The following is a 23,945-nucleotide window of genomic DNA, read 5'->3' on the forward strand; positions in this document are numbered from 1 at the left end:
CAAAGTGAAACCAGCGATAGGACCCATTCTTGGCATCAATGGTAAGGATTTTGGCACCCTTGTTTTCCTGTGCCCAGATGGGAGTTTGACCCAGGTGGTGTCTTTATCGAGCACACCAGTGCAAAGAATCGAGTGAGAGAAATGACTTATCATATCCATCACCGATGACCTCTTGTTGTAGATCCATCTCGGAACCAATCCTATCCTTCCTCAAATCGGCATTCACCAAGCTCAACCTTAAAACCAAATCCGTTCCGTCTCATCTCACAGTCACAATGCACCCTTCACTCTCGACTCCAAGGTTGATTCATCAATGGAGCGCTCTTCAGTCGCTGCTTTGCACAATTTGTCAACTCCACGCAATCTGTCCGCTCCTTGGTTGCTGACAATTGCAACTCCCTCACCATTTGCCATGACATTGGGATTGTTTGGATTTTTGTGGTCCATTGGCACCGGATAACAGTTGTTAAAAACCTTGTGTATAACAGGGGGCATGCCGAGAAAGCAGTCACAAATCTCGTGTATAAGGGTAAGAAACTTTTTGTCCCTCAGTTGTTTGATGATATGCCTGAAAAGACTTTGCAAATTGGAAATTATCAAAATGGAATTGAAAGAGGCAGTAATTGTGCCTCACTTGTTTGTGGAAATGTTAGTGAAGGCTAGATGTGGTAGTTCAGGTGATTTTTGGTCCCTTCCAATATGTGGAAGAAACTTGTCTGAGTGTGAATTTCTTGGTGCATTCTTATCAATGTCGCTAGTAGCGATGGTGGTAAAATTTCTTGTAGAATGTAATAATAGTAATGCTCTATGTCGTCTGAAATCTTCTTTCAAAATTATTGGTGGATTTGAGGATGGTATTTCACTCAGAGAAGCAAGATATCGTACTTTACTATTCTGAAAGCAATTTTTTGCATGTGAGGAGAAGTTTTTGGGCCTAATTATGATCAATTGGGAAAGACTTTTGATACCATTGATTTTGCCTATCAATATCCCAAGTTGTTATTTGAAGTTGCTCCTCAATAGGGGATATTTAAGGGACTCCAAGATAGTGGGAACATGGAATTTAAAATTTCAGAGAATTTACACTTCTATCCAGATGAACATGTTAGTTATGGGGGTCATGTATACAAGATAAGGGTTGAGGAAATGATAAAGTATACTCTTGGGTTCTTGATACTAGGAAACTTGAGCGTTGATGTAATACCAAAAGCCTTCAAGTCTCAAGATTCACAGCATGAGCTATTGAGTTTTTTTTTTCCCTTCAAGGGAGTTGATGTTAACCCACAAGACGAGGTTGGTACTCTGCTAATTTGGACTGGTGGTCAAGGAAGAAAAGTGGCAGCTAGGTCACTGGCATCCTTAGAGTTGTCAATGTAAGAAGGTACTAAATGAATTTTGGCATTGGAAGAGCAAACCCCTTGCATATTACTGTCAATAATGGGAGTTTGGAGACCTGCCTCCTTGAGGAGAATTTTTGGGGTAAGAATATGAAAACTCTAACTCCTTCAAGTATCAATTCATTGGCCTTTTGATAAAGGAAACTGAGTTGAGGGAAATCGTTGAGGAAACAAAATTTGGGATAATATTTTTCATCTTTTTAGTTTCGAGTCTGATCTTAATGGGGTTTTTCGTGATGATGATGATGAGACCATTTATCTCCCTAACCCAATGATTGAATTTGATCCCAACTTGTTGGAGATTGGGAGATAGTGGGAATGAATTAGCAAAAGTGAAAGTACTTGCAAGATAGTATGTGGTAGTTTATAAGAGTCTTACTAATATTTGGGAAGGCTACTTAACTATGAAGCATTCTTCAGTTGAAGGTCAATTCAATTTTAAGGCTATCCTCCTTGTTCCCAAGAGGTCACCTTGCGAGATCTTTGATACAAGGATGAAGCATAACGATATTAAGCTGTATATTCAATATTTCTTTATCAATGACTGCAGTGAGGAGCTGACTTCCGAATACCTGGGAGTTGTCAAGGGTTTTGTGCATTTTGAGAACGTCCCACTCAATAAGTCCAGGGAAAGGCTACAACAAGACAAAATCTTAAGGGTTATCTACAATAATTTGATCAAGAAGTGTGATGTAATCAATAAGTATGTTGTTGGTCAGCTCAAGACAGTTAAAGATGAGAAACTTGTCTCACTTACAAAGGAAGAGTTGGAACTTAACAACACCCAAGGTGCTTGAAGGGGAAGGGTTTGTCATACGTCTGTAATAGTGACAATAGGGGGCCAAATTCATAGTGGGCTTAGGTTGGATAATAAGAGTTTAATAGTTGGGCGTAACCTGAGGGTTATGTACTGGCATGTGTTCATCGCTTTAATTTGCATGTTTTAGTTGATTGGGTCATGCCCACTTATTACTTTGATAGACACGTTAGTCTTATTTTATCTTCCTTTTGTTTTAGTAGGTTGGCCCTTGGCCCATATGAGTTAGAAGATGTCTGTGAATATATGTAGAGAACTTCCCTCTTGTAATGGCAATCAGAATCTGAATACAATTTTATTCTCATTTTATCTTTTTCTTCTTCTTCTTCTTCTTCTTCTTTGTTTGAGGTTGCTCCCCTCGAAGTTAGCTACTTGTTAGTACATTTTCATCAAGTATCTTCAGGCGTGTTGCAGAGGATGGCTCCTAACTGAGGTGGCAGTAGCCACGTGGCTTTTTTTAAATTAAAACAAAAAAGATTTTTTTTTTTTAAAATGAAGCCACTCTCCATCTCGCTTTGGACCTCTTTTTCTCAGGTCACATCCGGTGACACCACCTGCTCCGAGCTGCTTGATTTCATTTGTAACCTCAACGCAGAATCCAACATTGTCTTCGTATGTAATTGGTAGCCACCGATCATCGGCAACGGTGCTATGTTTAGCCTAGCCGACACCATAATTTTTGGTTTCTGCTCCTCGACTTCCAGGAAAAATGCCATCTTTTGCTCTGTCATAGTATTTATTTTCTCCATTGTGCCTCTGTTGTTGTAGATTCGACATAAGACCCAATCATCAAGCTGCAATGGAACCCAAAAACCTAACAAATGCCATTCCTTTTCACCGTACAGAGCCAGTTATGCACAAATCAACAAAAATAAAGAAATTAAACGAAAATGAGAATTGAGAGAGAAATACACAACAAACTCAATCCATAATTCAATAACATTCATTTAACCCACTTTTTTTTAAAAGAAAAATTATATTATTATTATTATTATTATCAGCAATCAAAACTAAAACTGAAAAATTGAAGCAAATTCTTTTCAAATTCAACCAACCCATTTACCAAAACTGAAGAAGGCATTGAAATTTTTTGGGATTGGATCATAAAATTCATCAAAAGAAGAGGGTTACTCAGTTTTCTCGATTTCAAAAACTGGAAAGGAGGATACATAATCTCATAACTATCTATATGAAGAAATTGAGCAACTCTAAGCCAATTGAAAGAGATTAAGCTTGACCCTGATCAGTGGGGTGAAATCTGAAACATGGTGGTAACTATAGCTCACTCGTCATTCACCTCTCGCATCCCCTCAAGCTTCTGCCTTTCTTCTTCTTCTAGAAGTAAACTTAAAATATCAATAAGCTCTCTCCTTCTTCTCTTCTCTTTCTCACTAAGTCGAGGATGAAACTTCATTGAAGATTATTAGTATTATTTATGAGATTGATTCCCCCCAACTATTTATGTGTTCAAAGATATATTGTTCTTATTTCATATCAATTGAGAAAGATAAATTTTTTTATATGAGTTCAATAATGTTTTTCTCATTATCTAGAATAATCTTAATCAATTGAGAGCCTGATCTATAATTTTGTTAAGAATAAATTTTTATATCTTTTGTAAAGAAGATTGCACAGAAGGTGTTTGTGAAAAAATCTCACACACCATGAGAGTCCATTGAGAGTCTTTCACTATATACACTATGTGGGAGAAATGTAAAGTATAGCAATGTTACAAAAGAGATTTTTTGCGAAATAAATATAGAAGGAAAATATGGGGCTTAGTGTATAATTCTCATATTTGTGTTTCTTGTAGCCATTGGGTAGTGTGAAGGGACGACATGCGGTAGAGTTGCCATATATGGTGGATTTTCTTAGCTATTGGACATGTTTATTTTCCTAGTTTCAATACTTCCCCTCAAACTGTGCTAAGGTAGAATGACAAGTTTGGATGATAATATATATGTACAAAGCAGGACGGACGTCCAAGAGGCTTGGTGAAAATATCAGATAGTTGTATGGTAGCGGGAACATGCTGAGTCTGAAGTAGTCCAAGAGTAACACATTCACGCATATAGTGATAATCAATCTTGATGTGTTTACTACGAGCATGAAAAACCGGATTGATAGTTATGTACAGAGCACTAAGGTTGTCATAGAAGAGAAGTGGATGAGATGAACAACAAGATCTTGTAGAAGGAATAAAACCCATGTAAGTTTAGCAGCAGTATGAGCCATGGCGCGATACTTAGTTTCAAAGCTTGAGCGAGATATGATATGTTGTTTCTTGGCAGACCACAAGATACAGTTGTTTTCTAGAGAAATATAATATCTAGTTGTGGAGCATCGTGTTTGAGGACAATCTACCCAATCTGCATTTGAAAAGGCAAGTGTAGATTGGAGACCGAAATGAATACCGAGTTCAACGGTGCCATGTAAGTAGCGAAGAATGCATTTTACCATTTTGTAGTGAGAAAAGGTTGGTGCATGCATAAATTGTGAAACAAAATTGACACTATAGCTAGGTCTGGTTGTATAAGAGTGAAGTATTGGAGAGCACTAACAATGCTACGATAGTGCAAAAGATCAGGAAAGCGAACATCACTAGTGAGTCCTTTTGTTTGGGCTATCATAGGTGTACCCATGGTTTGCAGTCTTGCATTTGTGCACGTTCGAGGATGTCAATGGCGTACTTGGTTTGGGATAGAATGAAGCCATCTAAAGTATGGTGAACCTGTATGCCTAAAAAATAATGTAAGGGACCAAGATCTTTTATAGCAAATTGGGTGCCAAGGGTACACATAAATTCATGCAAAAGAGAAGAGTTAGAATTTGTTAAGAGAATATCATCAACATATAATAATAAGATAAGCATACCACAAGAGGAATGATGGATAAAAAGTGAGAGATCTGCCATACTACATATAAACTCGTAAGTAATGGGCAAGGTACTAAACTTATCAAATCATGCACGAGGTACTTGTTTTAAACCATATAAAGCTTTATTCAACTTGCAAACATAAGAAGATAAGGCAGGATCGGTAAAACCTGGGGGTTATTCCATGAAGATAGACTTCTTGAGGTCCCCATGAAGAAAATTATTTTTGACGTCAAGTTGGCGAATGTCCCAACAATTTATGAGTGCTAGGCTGATGACGATTTGAATTGTGGCAGGTTTGATAACAATAGAGAAAGTCTCATTGTGATCGACGCCATCGACTTGATGATAGCCTTTTGTAACAAGTCGAGCTTTCAGACGGTCAAGGGTGCCATCAGCATTGATTTTGGTCTTAAAGACCCATTTGCATCAAACAACTTGCATATTTGGAGTCCGAGGACTAAGAGTCCAAGTGTGGTTGTCGTGAAAGGCTTATGATTCATCATGCATTGTCTTAGACCACTCGGCATGGTTCAGTGCAGAGCGGTTTTTGGTTCTTTGGGAAGGTTAATAGGCGTATGGATATTGGCGTATTTAGGATCAGGATTATGGTTCCCTGCTTTTGCACGAGTGACCATGGGATGAGGAATAAGAGCCTGAGGGGAAATGGAAGTGTTGAATGGAGTGAGTAAAGGGGTGGGAGGGGTTTCAATGGTGGATAAAGGTACAGTGATGGTAGGGTGTGAGGGGGTTTCAGTGGCAGATGCCAATGACAGAATGGAATGGAACCAATAGTTGTGGATGTTGATGGAGTTGGTGGAGTTGATTCCTACAAAGAAGATGCACTAGGGATATTAACAACGTTAGTCATAGGTGAACGCCATTCGATGAAGGTTGATAAAAATTGAGTATCAGAAAAGGGTAGATGGAGATTACTAGGTTGTTTGAATAGAAAACTATTTTCATAAAAAACAATGTGCCAAGAAATAAAGGTCTTATGTGAAGGTGGATGATAGCACTTATACCTTTGGTGTTTATCACTGTAGCCTATAAAAATGCATGATAGTGTTTTTGGGTCAAATTTATTATGCTTGGTGTCCCAAGTGCCAAGTGTAAGGATAACATTTCGAGCCAAAAACTCTTAGGGAGGTATAATCGGGATAGTGACCATAGAGTATAGAAATGGTGATTGAAGTTCAATGAACGTAGATGGTAACTGGTTAATTAAGAAAATGGCAGTAGAAAAAGCTTCAACCCAAAAACATTTGGGTATGCCACTATGAAAAAACATAGTCATACCTAGTTCATGGATGGTGCGATGATGCCTTTCCATCAAACCATTTTGTTTGGGTGTATGCGAACAAGAGTATTGATACAGAATACCTCGTTGTTGAATATGCAAATTAAAGTCATTGCTGGCGAATTCATCGCCACCATCATATTGAAATAATTTGATTTGCTTATTAAACTGACGATTAACTAGTTTTTCAAAAAGTAAGAACGCATTAAAAAAATCCGATTTCTTTCTCAAAGGGATAAACCACATAGATTTGGAAAATGCATAAACAATACAAGCATAGAACATAAATTTTCCAATAGATTGAACGGGTGTAAGACCCTATAAATCACAATAAAGTTTATCAAAAATATTAAGAGCAGAACTGGTAGAAGGTAAAAATAGAAGTTTGCTCATTTTTTCCAATTGGCAACTCTCACAAAGATATGTGCCTTTATTCTTGCCTAAAATTTGAATAAAGCATTTAGAACGTAGAACATGAAGCGTAAAAGCTTGCGGATGTCCCAACTATTGATGTCACACTTATTCATGGGCAAGGATATGATGGTGCTAGTAATATGCGTGGTGAATGGAAATGATTGCAACTTTTATTTCTTAAAAATTGCCTATATGCATACTATACTCATTGTTTTGTTCACCGATTACAGTTAGCATTAGTTGCTGTATCTAGAGATGTAGTTTATATTTATGAGTTTTTCTCAAATTTGAATTTCATTATTAATGTGATGGGTGCTTCGTGTAAACGTCATGATGAATTGCAAGCTGCTCAGATAACACAAATTGCACATATGATAGCTATTGATGAACTTGAAAGTGAAAAATGGGCTAACCAAATTGGCACTATCAAACGAATCTGTAATTCTCGTTTGAGTTCTCATTTTTATTCTATTTGTAGTCTACTACAAATGTTTGGAGCCATTTGCTCGATGCTTGAAAACATAATAAAAGAAGGATTCACTTACTCTCAACGCGGGGATGCAAATGCTGCTTATAAAATAAAGTTTTGCATTTAATGAAGTTTTTGTATTTATTTTACATTTAATGCAGGAAATCATGAGTATTACTGATCTTTTTAGTCAAGTTTTACAGCAAAAATCTCAAGACATCTTGAATGCCATGAATATGGTTTCTACTACAAAATGACTCATTCAAAAGTTGAAAAATGAAGGTTGAGAAAATGTGCTTGAGAATGTTATATCTTTCTCCAAGAAATTTGATATTGACATTCTAGAATTGAACTCTCGTTATGTACAAGGTCGTGGTCATCATCAACGAAATCACATTACGATAGAGCATTATTATCATTTTAAAATATTTAATGCTACTATAGATTTTCACATGCAAGAGTTTGACAGCAGGTTTGGTGAAGGAGCGACAAGAATTTTAACCCTTAGCTCAGTTTTGGATCCAAATGATGCTTATAAATCCTTTAATATTGATGATATTTGTTGTATTGCAGAAAAGTATTATCCTCTTGATTTTTCTGAGAATGAAAAAATTAATTTAAGGTTTCAATTGAAGCATTTTGAAATTTATGTGCTTACTAATCCGAAATTTTAAAATTTGTCATCCATTGTAGATTTATGTCGAAGATTGGTAAAGATAAAGAAATCAAAGACATACTATTTTATTGATAGATTAATTCGTTTTGTTTTTACTCTTCCAATATTTACAACGACCAGTGAATGAGTATTTTCAGCTATGAAGATTGTTAAAACAAGACTTCACAATAAAATTGAAGATAATTTTTTAGCAAATAATTTAGGCCTCGTTTGCTTTCAGAAAACATCGCATTTCATCTAATCATTGCAATTTTTCCAACTTCTAATACAAAATAAAATAAACAATTCAATTTTTTCAAATTCGAAAACAAAAATAATATTAAAAAATATATTCTAACAATATTTTATTCAACTTTTTAACTTTAATCTCATCTCATCTCTTAAAACAAACGAACCCTTAGTTGTCTATACTGAAAGAGAAATAACTAAGAATTTTGATTTAGATTCAATACTTGATGATTTTGTTTCTTTAAAAGAACGCAAGTTACAATTTTAGACACTCTGTGTTTCTTTCGTTTGATATATTTGTATGAGTGTCTTTATGTTATTTCAATAATATATTGTTCTTAGTTCTTGACATATTATATCCTTTTTTAATATATAGGTTGTATTAAACGTATTTTATTTTTATTTTAGATCTTACTATTAGATTGTTCTATATTACAAGAAAAATTGTATAGAAATAGAACAAAAAATATTTTATTATGGGGGTTAATTATACTTTGCCTCCTCGAACTTTCACTCAAATCACAATGTATCTTCGAAACTAATAATTGCATCAAAGTGGACCCTCGAACTTTTAAAACTTCTCAATCTCCCTTTCCGTCTACCAGCAACGTTAAATCTAACAAAAATTCACTACACGTGCTGCTCATGTGCATAATATTCACTGTAAAAATATATTTTCATCTAATTTATTATCATTGACCGTATCAAATATAAAATAATATATGCTATCAACTAATAATAAATTATAAATCATTAAATAATTTTTTTATTAATTTATATATGATTAATGAATATCAAATAATTTGATTATGTATGTAAATAATTCATATTTGCTTACAATTTAGGTATAAAATAATTTTATATATGGTTAATTATTAATGATTTATTATTAATCGATAACATATATTATTTTATATTTTATATGGTCAATGATAATAAATTAGATAAAAATTATATCTTTGCAGTGAATTTTCGTTAGATTTGACGTTGCTGGTAGATAGAATGGGGGATTGAGAAGTTTTGAAATTTCGAGGGTCCACTTTGATACAATTATTAGTTTCGGAGACATATTGTGAGTTGAGTGAAAGCTCAATGGGGCAAAGTGTAATTAACTCTTATTATAGTTTTAGCTTTGTTTGGCCGCCCTAAAACAAATTCATGGTTTTGCCACTAACTATACGTTATGTTATTATTATTGATGGCTTTAATAACGATGAAAGTTATGTTTTGAAAAGACAAAGTGAAAAATGTTCTTTGTAATAAAATGTGCATTAAAGTTTCTCTAGAAAATTATGAGGAATCTCAATGGGAGACAATACGGATTTTTCTATTATGTATCTCATGTTTATCATTAATCATGCATATCTTATCTCTGTACATGTTGGTTGTTTAACTTACTGAGATTTCAAGTAAATCTCACCCTTATGGACCCACTACCATTTCACTGGAATGGTAAAAGTTGTGACAGGACCAGCTTACGATGAACAGGATGTACCACTGGCTTCAGATAGTTGAGGATGAGCCCGATTTGGAGAAAAGGTTGGATCTGATATTAACATTCATAGCATTAACTGTATATACTATAGAGTGGAAGAGAGAGTTGATCTGATTTTGTAGTTTTCTATATTATAGAGATTATATCTTTCATTTTACGTTGAACTTTTATGGACCTCTTAAGTGATGAAGTACTTATTTATGACTTATTAATCATTGGAATATTTAGTTCATTCTGGCATTGAATATCTTTGTCAACTTTATTTTAACTACGATTATTGCATATTACTAGTTGCATACTAGGATGCATTGCATATTAAATATCATGAACGGAAGTATGCAACTGTATGTTACATGTTCCGACGATCCAAATCTCTGTTAAGATGGCTTGGGGTATCACATGTATTCTCTAAAATGCATGAAACTTTTAATCCAATGCATCACAAAAAGAAATAGCAATTTTACTCTTCAAACTTTATTGCCATCAATCATACTAAGTAACACACAATATAATTTAAATAACTTGATACATTAATCGTCTAAATAAAAATAAATTAAAGTATGACATGTTAAGATTATCTGCTTTAACTAACACCACACCCTGAAGAAAACTTTTCTTCCTTCTATGTATTCAAAAAAGCATATAGTGAGTTGTCAATCAAACTTGTGAGGGAGAACTTTATTGCACAGAGGTGGAGTGAAGTCTTGTCTATCCAGCTATTCTTGACTACATGAGCAATATCATTATCTTTTACCTATCAGTTAACGCGTACGCGTAAATCAGTGTATCGTCGTCAGCAATGGCTTGAACATTTACTTTGCTTTGTTTGTTGTGAAGCGACGTGGGATTGTTGTACCTATGGCTAGGCAATCGATTGCCGCTTTGCTTTACGGAAAGCAACTTCAAAATCTCTTTTTTTTTTTTTTTTTTTTTTTGAAACTTCAAAATCTATTGGCTATTGCCATTGTTACTCAAGAATAAATGCTTCTGTGCTGGAGCTACAGTACTGACAGCTCCCAGGTTGGCTGCTTTGGAGCACTATTTATATACAATAATCACCTAAAAGTAACAGTATAACTTGCAATTTGTAATTTTTTTTTTCTGCAAATTAAATGACATGTTGGGTTTTTTTCAACCAATCCGCTGTGTTTGAAAGATAAACTTAATTTAACTCAATTCAATTTAATTTATTTTAAATTAATTATTTGTGTGAGTTATTTTTTTAAAATTTTTTATAAAAAAAATTAAATTCATCTCAATTTATTTTATATATTATAACATAAAAAGTTAAATTCATTTCAATCCAAAAAAAATTAAATTCATCTCAATAAAATACACAAAATATTATTATTTATAATTCAACTCAATTCATCTCAACATGTAGTTAGGCTCAATTTGAATTAAAAAATACTTTCCATTCATTTAATCTCATCATTACGACTTTCATAAATTTTCACATAAAATATAATAAATAATTTAATTTTTTTAAATCTTAAAACAATAATAATGTTAAAAAAATAATATTTTATTTAATTTTCGATTTTTATCCCAATTCATCTTATTTCATTCATTTCAAATCACAATCCAAACCTCGCGTAATCTCCGCTCCTCCCCTGTCTACTCTTGTGTTGGGTGAGATTTTGTTTAATTTGGTTTAGACATGTGGAAGCATGAAAGTAAAGCTATTGAAGTACGCGTATCGTGTTTTAGAAAATATCGTGTTGCAGAAAAATTAGGTAGGTTGTCATTGGCAACGGCAGGTATAAATTAGGGTCACAATTAATAATATTTATGGCACCCACATCTTTCATGGCTATTTCTCTTCGACATGTCTCCTTAAACTTTCCTTAAACTTAAAAAGTTGAGATTTATTTTTGTCTTTTTCGTTTCCAAATTACAAATAAGAATCTAACTGTTTTTGGTTAAAAAAAAAACTCAAAAGGTGAAAGAAAACACATTGAAAATGAAAAAATGGAACATAGGAACTGCATAGATCCGATGATAGAAGAAAATTTATAATATTATTTAAAAATATTTTTTTAATCATTAAATAAAAAAAAATACCCAAAAAATGATCTCGAGACCACCTCTTGATAAATCCAAGCATTTTCCTAGAAGTTGCCTTCCTTCAATCTTAGGATCACGCAATTTACAATGAGCAACAAATGTTGTATGATTTACAGTCTCTTTCTTAATTAACTTTTTTTTCTGTGACGTCAATAGAATTTAGCTCAAATGGTTATTGAATTTGAATTAAAAAGAATGGTTATTGAATTTATTGTTATTTTCCCATGTAGAATATAATGCATTTTAAGAAGTTTACCATGCACACCACTCAGTAGTTAGTACCAAAGAGCAATTTAATTAAAACGACAAATTCCAAACATACAAACATGTTTGATGACAATACTTGGAACACGTTCCAAAAGTGCATGCAGTTCTCATTTTTAGTTACCTTTTCATGTTACAGGGCATGATTCATGCCTACTTTAGGGTACGTTTTACGGAAAAAGCTACCCATCCCGCTAGTCCCTCTCGTCGGTGTTCATTTTTTTTTACTTAATAATTAAGTAAGTACTTTTTAATAATATTGTAAACTTTTTAAAAAAAATTAAAAGTGTTCAAAAAAAAAAAAGCAAAATAAACTAGTGGAGGCTCTAGCTGTAACTGTAGAGCCACCTAAGTTTTACGTCTTTCTTTTTTTAGTTTTAAATTCTTTTGTCATACCAATTTTCCTATTAATTTTAAGATAAGACCTGATATTGACGCATAGAGATTATATATAAATAAATTTATAAAGATTAATATCACGTACAATTTTCATTTAAGAATTATCATACAAATCTAGATAATTGTCTTTAAAATTTTTTAAAATTATAAAAATATCCCTCCTAAAATGATATTTTTTTTCATTTAATAAAGGGTCTGCACATACAATCATCAAGTGGAGACTACAAATAAAATTTTTCATTCAACAAATAAATGTAATTTTATAAGATTTGTTAGATATAATTTATAATAAAAATAACTATATAATATGATGTATCACATCAAAACATAATTTATAGATTTATTTTTGTAAAATTCTTACTTGGCTAGAGTATTTTTCTATTAATTTTAAGATATAACAAATAATTAGGTGATAAATAATCGATTAATTAATAGAAAACGAGTGGAAACTGACGGATGGCAAACGAGTGCCTCCCAGTCTCCCTTATTATATGGTGCATATCTTAACAAACATATGCGGCGTTTTGCATGCTATTTGGTACCTTTTCCTTTTTCTATTTTAAAAGCTTTGTAACCGTTCCATTAACGTAAGGGACTTCTGCTTGAATACTTGTATTATTATTATTATTATTATTATTATAAATTGGAGGAATAAAACGCAGAAAATGAAATAACATCAATTCATTACTTGATTTTCTTTAATGAAATAAAAATTACTAAATATTTTATTCAACCTTATAAAAACTCAATAATCTATTTTGCATGGTTAACTCTAACATTTAGGTAAATATTGAAAAAAAAATTATTGTCATGAAAATATTGAATTAATTATTAGATACTTTTACTTCACATCATATCATTAAATCTCTTTTCTATAATCACTAAAAATAGATATAATTTTTATTTTCAATATTCATAATTAATACAAAGGAGGTTTATTTTCAAAAAAAAAGATATAATTTTGATAAAGTATTAAAATTTTTAATTATATTTCTGTAAATATTTGAATAGATTCAGAGGTGGTGATAAAAGCATTCCGAAAGAAGATTATTCTCCGATTCTTGTTCTTTTATTCCTATATCCTATCGACGCTATTCTATACCGTAAATTATATCCATTTTATTCTATTTTATTTTATTTTATTTTATCTCCAAACTCTTCTTCCTATAAATATGCAAAACACCATGACTGGCTAGGAAAGGAAGAAGATAGAAAGAAACAAGAAATGGAGAGTAGGAAGAGGAGGGTCTTCCAGTAGAGACTTTGTCTTCTTTTCTCGAGAATCAAACTTACATAAAAACGAAGCCGTCATTTGAAGAATCGGGTAACGGAAAGGGGAAGGTGATCCATCTTCTTCCGGAGAAAGTTTATTCTTTTAATTCAGAAGAAACCACAAAATACTAGTAATCATAATCTCGCTTTCCAGTCAGGTTGTTTCTCGCATTATATTGATGGGAATTTGCTTTTGACATCTGAGTGAACAAAAGTGTCAGGGACTCGGGATATAAATCTGTGGAACAGAGATAAACAGAGAGAGAGAGATAAATGGGGATGTACGAGCCTATTAGAGGGCACGATGATGTTGAGAAGGAGCAGGAGAAGGAGAAGCGTGGAGTGAGACATTCGGTTGAAGGTGAAGATGATGTTGAAATGGCTGTTCATGCAAGATCCGGTACCGCCATTCCCAATGCCGGTCGTGATTCTAATAAGATTGAAGAGGAAAGTTCCAAGCAAAAGCGTCACCAGCAACAACGTCTTGTTTCGCTGGACGTTTTTCGTGGCGTGACTGTTGCGGTAATCTTCCTCGTCTGTTTCTCCTATTTTTTTCTTCATGTACGTACGGTTTTTGGGAAACTGGAATTGCACCGCACCGGCACTGCACAGTCTCCTTCTTCTTCTTTTTCATTTATTTTTTATTTGTTTCTCTCCAATCAAAATTATGGGAGTTCAAACTTCAGATGCAGAGGAGTCAAGGATCAGACGACGTCGTCTTCCTTTGGCTTCAATTCTCTGAAGTCCGAGGAGGAATTAAGAATTCGACGGTTTGACTTGTGTTTTAATTGACTACGTACTAATAATCAATTATTGTTTGCAATACATAAAGGGACCATTTTTTAAAGTATTTTCAGCTCCATTCATCTGGATAAATCTTCTTAACATTTATTTCCTTCTTTCCAAACGGTTGCAATTCCGTCTGCAACGTATATAAGTTAAAATAATTTTAAATAAGTTGTTTAAAATATTATTAAATTATTATTTTTTATGTTATTATTAATTTTAGATTTGAAAAAATTAAATTATTTATTATATTTTATATAAAAATTTAAAAAAATTATAATAATGAGTTGAAATGAATTGAATTAATTCAGAATCGGCCGCATTGTACGTTCCAATAAACACGCATCTTTCAGCTGCGTTTGAGTTTGCTATATCACATAATGAATTCTATATTTGTTTGCAAAGTTATTTTCGTAAGATCTATTTCTCTATTTGTTCTGTATTTATGGTAAGTGGGTTAGAGATGCGTCGTAGGTGTTGTTTTTTATATTAGAAAAAAGAAAAGAAAAGTCATTGGCCCTTGAAAGAGTTAAAGGTCGAGAGGTTTTTATGCTTACGACGGCTTGATTGGGAAAAACTCAACGATCTTCCTTTATGAATATTTACGCTAAAGAAATCAACAACCACAATCCGAGCACGTAAGAATCAATGCACCACTGTCCTTTTTTCGTTAGTTAGTCATGGCGGGACACCCAGACGGCCGCCGTTTCACCACCATGTTGGCGTAGCGAGTACTAGTCCTATGGCATTTCTCCATCCTCTTTCAAGCCGGTTGATAACAGCTGGCCGTGTAAATCTTTGGCTTGGTTAAGATATGCTGGGTAGCTAACACCGCCATGAGTTTTAACCTAGTACGTGAAGACTTCGTAGTTCATAGTTCATACCATACTACCAATGATGCCCATGTCCTTAGTGGAAAACAGCTAACGTTCTATACCTTTAAATATCATTGAGGCCTTTGAAGGCAGAGAAAATAAGGAAATGCGTATAAAAGGCTTTTATAGTTGTTGATTTTAGTTTGCCCTATATTAACTGTTAAGATATAAAATAAATAATAAAATCTACCTTTTCGCATCAGCTTAAACTTTTGGAATAAGTGGTGATTTCACATGGTATCAGAGCAGAGGTCTTGAGTTCGAACCATGACTCTACACTCTATCTCATTTAATTTAATATTCCACGTGTTGGGCTACCCATTGAAGGGGAGTCTAGCCCACACGTGAGGGGAGTGTTAAAGATATAAAATAAATAATAAAATCTACCTCTTCGTATCAGCTTAAACCTTTGGGACAAGTGGTGATTTCACATTAACTAGTGTGTCTTTTAGACAAATAAAAAACTAACTGTAATTGGTTTGTCATTTGGTTAATGATTGTGTCCAGTAATGCTTGCTTAGCTCTTGATAAAATGGAAAACTTGCAGTGTGTTCTACAGCATGAAGCTTGTATGGACTTTTTTGTTCCTGAACTTGGTAGACTGAAAGGGCAAAATTTATTAACTCTTTGAAATTTGCACCAATTTTCTTTGTTATGTCCAAATCATGTCTTTTAGCAATATGATGTTAAGGCAAGACATAAGGCCTCTTTTTTTCTTTTTTTTCTTTTTTATGTACTGACAAGGATGTATATCCTCCATGTACATGCTAAATAAAATTCCGAGTTTTATCTTGTCTATACTCTCTACATTAGTTCTGTTTTCAAATTTCTCTCATTCTTGATGCAGCTAATGATCTTCGTGGATGATGCTGGTGGAATCCTACCTGCAATTAATCATTCACCTTGGGATGGTTTAACACTTGCAGATTTTGTCATGCCATTTTTCCTCTTTATTGTTGGTATCTCACTTGCACTTACCTACAAGGTATCTCTTGCTCTGGGAATGCATTGCTTTTATCCTTGACATCCCAGTAGTTAATTAATATTCAATGAGGTCAATATGAAGTGTTTCTTTCATTTCTCTTACTATAATTTGAGTATTTTCTTGTATTCCTGTTCAATGAAGAGAAGATTACTTAGATATTCACGATATATTGTATAAAATAATCTTATTAAATGGATGCTAATTTTACTACAATTGATCTCTGAGCCTAACAAAAGGATTTTGCCCTCCACAGAATTTGTCATGCAGAGCTGTTGCAACTAGAAAAGCAATACTACGGGCTCTAAAGCTTTTAATGTTAGGCCTGTTTCTTCAAGGTGCTTTACCAGATCTTTAGTTTTATCCTTCTCTGTACCCGGATTTCTTTTAAGCTACCTTGAAGATGAAAGCAAACTGCTCTAGTTGTAGTAGCAGCAGTGTTACTAATAATAAGATTTGAGTGTGTTGCATAACCTGAGTATTTCAAGTTCAATAATCTTTTGGCTTGTTTCATCAGAAATGTATATTTCATTTGTTTTTACTGAATGGCTATTCTCTGTGTCCCATCCAGGTGGCTTCTTCCATGGCCTTAATGATTTAACTTATGGGGTGGATATTGAACATATGAGATGGATGGGTATACTACAGGTATGCTTCTTTTTGCGTGTGTGGCTAGGTTTCTCCTGTTGAAATGTTCATTATGCCAGGCACCATAAGGAAGAAGTTTAGTTAAGAGTGGATTATAGTTTTATTCAAACATATACTTATAAAAAAAAAGTTTTATTCAAAAATATGTTAGTTGAACTTGATAGCAGAATCTTACTACTTCAGTGGTGTATTCACACAGGAAATGCCTTTAGCTCTTATGTGCAGTGCATTCATCATCTTTAAAATAACACATTTTTTTCCTTCTCTGCCCCCTCCCACCCCCCCGGCGCGCCCCCAGAGAATTGCAATAGCATATCTGCTGGCAGCATTGTGTGAGATTTGGCTGAAGGGTGATGGTAATGTTAATTTGGTGTCATCTCTGTTTAGGCAATATCGATTCCAGTGGTAAGTTTTATTGATTATGCAGTATTTCTTATTAAATTCTTTTTATCTACTGACTTTGGATTTCTTGTTTCCATGAACCTATTTCTCTGTAGAGCTAGGTGGATTTAATTTATACAAGGAGATAAATTGGGATCACGCTTCTGAATTTTTGTTAATTCAGTAGATCATCATGATGTCTTTGATTTGCCTTAAATTATTTTTGTTAAGTACGAAGGGCCTTAAATTATTATAGGGAGAACAAAAGAGAAAGTTCACTTTCCGCCCACTAAGTAACAGATACTGTACCATTCAACTACCAAACTGATACATTCTACATTTCAACGTCCAAAATTGACAAATAGCACCCTCATCCAATTATGTCTGTTAAGTGTTAAGGTAGAAGAAAATATGTAAAAAATAGGTGAAGTGGTTCAATCTTGTTAGACGAAATCTTAATGGAGGGTGTACATCACAACTTTTTTATGGTTTGAGGGTACAATGTGTCATTTTGGGTGTCATTTTGGTAGTTTAAGGTGCAAAGTGTAAAAGACATGTTAATCGTAGGGTGGAAAGTGTATCCCCCCTACTCCCTGAAAGAATTCACTCTTCAAAGGGCAAATAGTCTGATTAGGACTCTGTTGACCATGATTTTCAAAGCTTTAACTAGCTGTGATATGGTGAAGCATGGGGAAAGATTGGTCATTATTATTATGCTGGAAGTGAGGTCATTGCAAAGCCCTTGAACACATTGAATGCCAATGTTGCATTTCTTCCCTTATTTCAGAGATTGGATTTTTTGTTTGTTTTATATTTTCATCTGCACTTTCATAGTGCTTTGTTAATTTGTTGTCCTTAAACAAACACGCTACTTCTCTTTCTTTCTCAGGGCTTTGGTTTTGATGCTTAGCACTCTGTACCTTTCCTTGTTATATGGCTTGTATGTGCCTGATTGGGAGTATCGAATTCCAATTGAAACTTCCTCTTCTCCACCAAAATTGTTTTCAGTGAGATTTGATCTCTATTTCTTCCTTTCTAATTATGTTATATGTAGTTAAAGAGTTCTGAATTATGGTTTTCCATATAAAACTGGTGACTGAATGGTTCTCTTTGGAAGGTGAAATGTGGAGTGCATGGTGACACTGGGCCAGCTTGTAATTCTGTTGGAATGATCGACCGCAAGATATTGGGTATACAACATTTATATAAACGACCGGTCTATGCACGAACACAGGTATCCTATTTTAGAGTTACTTATAATTGCTTTTTGGTTGCTTTGTTAGGTCTCATACTTTCTTTGTTCCTTCGTTCACAGCAATGCAGTATTAACTCCCCAAGTAATGGCCCATTACCTTCTGATGCCCCATCATGGTGCCAAGCCCCTTTTGATCCTGAAGGACTTCTAAGGTTTGTTCACAACTTTTCCCTCCCATTGTAAACATGGCCATTGGATGACCTTATTTCTCAGACTGAAACACATCATCTTAGTCTGTAAGAAAATATGAGATCGATTTTATAATTTATTGTGTTAATCTTGATTCTCTTGTGTTTCAATTTTGTTCTTTTTGACTGACTGCCTTCTTTATTGTTGTAGTTCAGTGATGGCGATTGTTTCCTGTTTTGTTGGTTTGCATTATGGGCACATTATTGTCCATTATAAGGTAACAATGTCGACAGAGCTTGCTTTCCTTCCCTTACCAAAGGTTTATATTTTTTTCACAAGTTTTTCTCCCCATATTCAGGACCATAGAGATAGGATCTTTCACTGGATGGTTACATCATCATGTCTTGTTGTCTTGGGGCTCGGCCTGAACTTATGTGGTAACTAGTCTTTGTACATTTTTATTAAGAAGGAATATATGGCAGTGGTTAGTTACCCTACTTGCAATCTATTCCAATAGATGCTCCATTGTTGCAGGGATGCATTTTAACAAGGCTCTCTACACATTCAGTTACATGTGTTTCACTGCTGGTGTTGCTGGCATTCTCTTTGCTGGAATTTACTTCATGGTAGGATTTCTAGTCATCTTATATGATCGATCCCGTTTAACGAATTACTTTTACTTTGCTCACTTACTCATCATTATTGCTCATCATTGATCTCCATATAAATGTTATTTCCACACTATAAATGGCAGAATAATTTGTCTAATTTGCTAGAGAAGATGATGATCATGAAGTTTTCCACAGGTTGATGTATGTGGCTGTAGACGTCCCACCTTTGTGATGGAGTGGATGGGAATGCATGCGCTGATGCTTTATATCCTTGCAGCCTGCAATGTCCTGCCAGTTTTCCTCCAGGGATTTTATTGGAGGAGGCCTCGGAATAATATTGTAATCTTCTCTACTCCCTGTTGTTGAGTCTTACATGCATCTGTGACTCGTTAAATTGTGTTCTGATAACCCCTTTTCATCACCGACAGCTTGGGTTAATTGGAATAGGAAGATGAAAGGGTTAACTGGTTACACTTTCCCCCCAGCTGCACTTTCAGTTTCAAGGTCTTGGGGCTCTGAATCGCTCAACTTATCTTATTGATTTTGGGTGGTTGCTGTTAGTGCCACCAGAGAATTTTGGAATCAGGTCTTTATAGAAATGGAGGCAAACTTACTCTTCTCTAATGTGAACAACAAACTCCAATGTAGCTTCTGTATAAATATGAAGGTAGAGACCTTTTTTTTTTTTTTTTTAATTAATAATTTGTAATATGTAGGTAGAGCTTTAAACAGGGAAAGCTCATTGGAACTTTTCGTGGTATCTTATTCAAAAGATGTATTTTTCCCACCATTAGGACTCAGCATTTTATGATGGTAATTGGTAAGCACATAAGAATGGTAAAGAAATATGTCTATCATAATAAAGCTGGGATTACATTATTGGGAACATATGTATGGCATGTTATTCAGATGACATCGAGGAAGGGAAGATTCTCAAACAGCCCCATTATCGCTAATAAAAAGGAAAAAAAAAAACAAAAAAACAAATAAGCCCATTGTCAAACCCACAGCTGAAACCATTCAATAAAACGAGATCACTAGTTATTATGGAAATGAGAACATTTTCCAAAACCCAAAGCAGACTCATGTAAAACCACAGAAACAGGGGCTAGGAATGGGATCCACTCCTTTGCGTATGCAACCGATGTCAATGGCGAGGCGTTTTGAGGTCAGGAAGAGGAGGTTTATAGTAATGAGAATGCGGTGGAGAATCATTTGACACCTAGTATTGTGTATACGGTCTGTACTATGGTGAGCGCAAACAGGAAGATGGCAGCAATAAGGGAGAGAATAGCCCATGGATTTCTGAAATAGGTATGAATGAGATTGGCCCGCCACCTATTCAAGCGCTTCTTGCAGTACCCACTGACCCTTTTATGCACTACATCGAGGCTACTTTCTGGGTCGAGCGTTATATCCTTAGAGAGAGAGTTGAAGAGCTTGGCGACAGCTTTGTCACTTCCAATGGCATTCTGTATGATTTCGCTCGACTGCAGGAGGGCAACATCCATCTCATTGTCGATGATGTTGTCCATGAAAGAGATATAGGAGGTAATCTCGTTGCCGGCCCCAACATGGAAACGCTCAAAGGCTATTAAGTTCAGGAATATCGACTCGGTGGCATCGTCCACAACGATGAGTGGAAGCCTAAGCACCCCGCCGGCGAAAGTGATGTCTTTGAGGCTCGCTTTTTTGTTTACCTTGAACTGGATTCCGGCTTCATTAAGCTCTGTTGCAGATCTTATGATCTCGTCATCGTCACCACTTGGCTTAATGTCCTGTCCGCGTGTTTCCTCTGGATTGTTTTGGTTTCCCTTCGGCTGAAGCAGAATCTTCCTATAAACATCCAATACGTGCAGGCAGTTACCCATCTCTGAGTAATGGGCTTTGGGGAACCAAGACTTGACTATGAGTTCATGGGCACGTTCTTTTTTCTGCTCAAGAGTTATGGTTTCTTTGTTAATTCAGGAACGTCGTCATATTAGCACTAATTAATGACCGTTCGCCGATTTCACTTGAAGTCACACAAGTGTCGTGTAAAAGAATTTTTTTTTTTTTTTTTTATAAATAAAACATAAAAATAGCATTAAGCAAATTCACAGTGACCAGTTTTATATTTAACTTTAAATCTAAATTATAACGAAAGTTGAGAAAAAGTTGCAAGATTTTGATTGGGTTTGGATAGTGAGTCATCTCAAATATTCTATAAATAGTAGTGAAAAAATAATAAAATATAAAAAAAAATATTTAATAGTAATAAATAGTAAGTAAAAAATAATAATAAAATAATGAGAGAGATTTCACCTTGACCGGATGATTATTAACATTGGGTCTTTTCTCGTCAACTTCAGGCAGTAGTTCAAGAAGTAGTTCAAGAACCTGCATTGGGATTTGATTTTCAAGCATCAGCATGTCGCGCCTGATATGGGGCATGATATACAGTTTACCGTGTTTGCTGAATATCGGATCCTTGGAATAATCGTCCTCCAATTGATTCGCAGCACTGGCAAGCAGGATTTCCAGCATAAAGCATCCGTCGAGAGTCATCATTTTTAAGAATCCGTGTGTCCTTTTCCCATTTGGGATCGAGCGGCTTGTACGAGTCTTTCAAAACCTGCACGACCTTAGTTAAAGCGTCGACGAACGGTTGAACTGGTTTTCCACATCTCCTGAAGAAACGGAGCAATGCCCTGTGCTTATGCTCCTCCATCCGCTGTAAAGGTGATTCCCCGTGATGGTAAGGACCGAAGGAGACTGTCTGCGGCATGTAGGCCTTTTTGCTTAGATCTTTAACCCATGCAGGTACTTCATAGATTGAATGCTTTTTCCACTGCTTTGTCTCCTTTGAAGTATCCCTCGTATTTTTTACTTCATCATCGACTTGTACGACCCAATTCGGATCTTCCATTAGTACTGTCCAGAATGTCTGCAGTAATAAGGGGAATGATGATCAAAACAAGCACCTTCCCCTCTCCTGTTTTAGTATCAACTTCTGGTTTCATTTATACATCCTTGAGCATCAGAAACATGCAGATATCATTCTCAAGTATCCAAGTTTTCTTGGACGCGCGCTTTACTCATAAGGCAATTGATTGATTCTCACGTAATAAGCACCCATTACGGCATTCCTACAGCTGAAAACACTCGGGGGCCAAGTGGAGAGACCTTTCTGCTCTACTCGGTGGATATAATATGCTGCACTTGCAACATTCCTTTCTTGTAAGTGAAAGGCAGCTTTTGTCCTTAATCACATGCGAAGCTGTTTGTGATATTCTACCCTTGTTCCTAGAATAACAATCTGCATATATATATATATATATATATATATATATTTATATATGTTTTAGTCAGAAATATGTCTGACAAAGTGATTTTAGGCATTCCTTTTATTTCGGCTTTATATCCCTTTTTAACTGAAAAAGACGGTATCACTACCGATCCTTTTGGTCAAAAAGTCAAATTCAAATTTGCATCTCGTCAAGAGATTGATCAAGATAAAGGTTTGAAATCTTTGCTTTTTGCAAAACAAAAACATCTGAATTTCCTCCAACAGGAAATAAGATACAAAAAGATTTCTGATCATTTATCTTCCCCAATTTTAATTTCAAAAATTGATGATTTTAACAAGCGTCTTGTTTTTGATGTTTGTTCTGATTTACCAAATGCTTTTTGGCATAGGAAGAAACACATCGTTTCTCTTCCCTATATCAAAAATTTTGATGAACGCACAATCCCCACTAAAGCCAGACCAATTCAAATGAATAGTCAGACTTTAGAGTTTTGTAAACTAGAGATTAGTGACCTAATGAAAAAAGGCATAATTAGAGAGAGTAAGTCCCCCTGGTCTTGCCCAGCTTTTTATGTCAGAAAAAAGGCCGAACTAGAGAGAGGTGTCCCTCGTCTAGTCATTAATTACAAACCCTTGAACAAAGTCTTACAGTGGATTAGGTACCCTATTCCCAACAAAAATGACTTGATTCATAGGTTGACTGATGCTGTAGTCTTTTCCAAATTTGACCTCAAGTCCGGGTTTTGGCAAATCCAGATAGCTGAGTCAGATAGGTACAAAACAGCCTTTGTTACTCCCTTTGGTCATTACGAATGGAATGTAATGCCATTCGGTCTCAAAAATGCCCCCAGTGAGTTCCAACATATCATGAACGATATCTTCAACTCGTTCACTGCTTTCACCATCGTCTACATAGATGATGTTCTTGTTTTTTCAAAATCTATTGATGAACATTGGAAACATTTAAATTCGTTTCTTGACATCATTAGATTCAATGGTCTTGTCGTTTCTGCGAAAAAGATCAAATTATTTCAAACCAAGATCAGATTCCTTGGTTATGATATTGCTGAAGGTAAAATCAGGCCCATCCAAAGAGCCATTGATTTTGCTGATAAATTCCCTGATGTCATTCTTGACAAAAACCAGTTACAGAGATTCTTAGGATCTCTTAACTACATTGCTGATTTCTACAAGGATATGAGGAAACAATGTCGTCCTTTGTTCAAAAGACTTCTTTCCAATCCTCCTCCTTGGACAGAAATACATACTAAAATAGTGAGGAAAATCAAAGCACATGTCAAAACTTTGCCGTGCCT

General features: G+C 34.8%; 1 protein-coding gene and 1 pseudogene across 5 annotated transcripts; one reads left to right on the top strand and one right to left on the bottom strand.

The window, feature by feature from the left end:
* Positions 1-13,558: 13,558 nt before the first annotated feature.
* On the top strand, positions 13,559-20,127 carry LOC121256062 (heparan-alpha-glucosaminide N-acetyltransferase). Of its 5 annotated transcripts, none has more exons than XM_041156681.1 (13): positions 13,559-13,742; positions 13,828-14,195; positions 16,182-16,319; positions 16,573-16,654; positions 16,888-16,964; positions 17,263-17,369; positions 18,235-18,352; positions 18,463-18,579; positions 18,661-18,752; positions 18,940-19,166; positions 19,264-19,355; positions 19,536-19,679; positions 19,769-20,127. In XM_041156681.1, exons 2-13 carry the CDS (start codon positions 13,947-13,949, stop codon positions 19,793-19,795), a joined length of 1,470 nt encoding a protein of 489 aa, XP_041012615.1. In that variant the 5' UTR covers positions 13,559-13,742; positions 13,828-13,946; the 3' UTR covers positions 19,796-20,127. The 5 variants fall into 5 exon arrangements, 4 of the variants coding, with proteins under 4 accessions (XP_041012615.1, XP_041012616.1, XP_041012613.1 ...); XM_041156682.1 differs by having other exon boundaries at positions 13,832-14,195; XR_005938909.1 differs by having other exon boundaries at positions 13,560-14,195; positions 18,940-19,006; positions 19,088-19,166; positions 19,247-19,355.
* On the bottom strand, positions 20,038-22,502 carry LOC121256063 (annotated as a pseudogene).
* Positions 22,503-23,945: the final 1,443 nt, after the last annotated feature.

Source organism: Juglans microcarpa x Juglans regia, chromosome 3D (assembly GCF_004785595.1).
Source record: "Juglans microcarpa x Juglans regia isolate MS1-56 chromosome 3D, Jm3101_v1.0, whole genome shotgun sequence".
Lineage (NCBI taxonomy): Eukaryota > Viridiplantae > Streptophyta > Magnoliopsida > Fagales > Juglandaceae > Juglans > Juglans microcarpa x Juglans regia.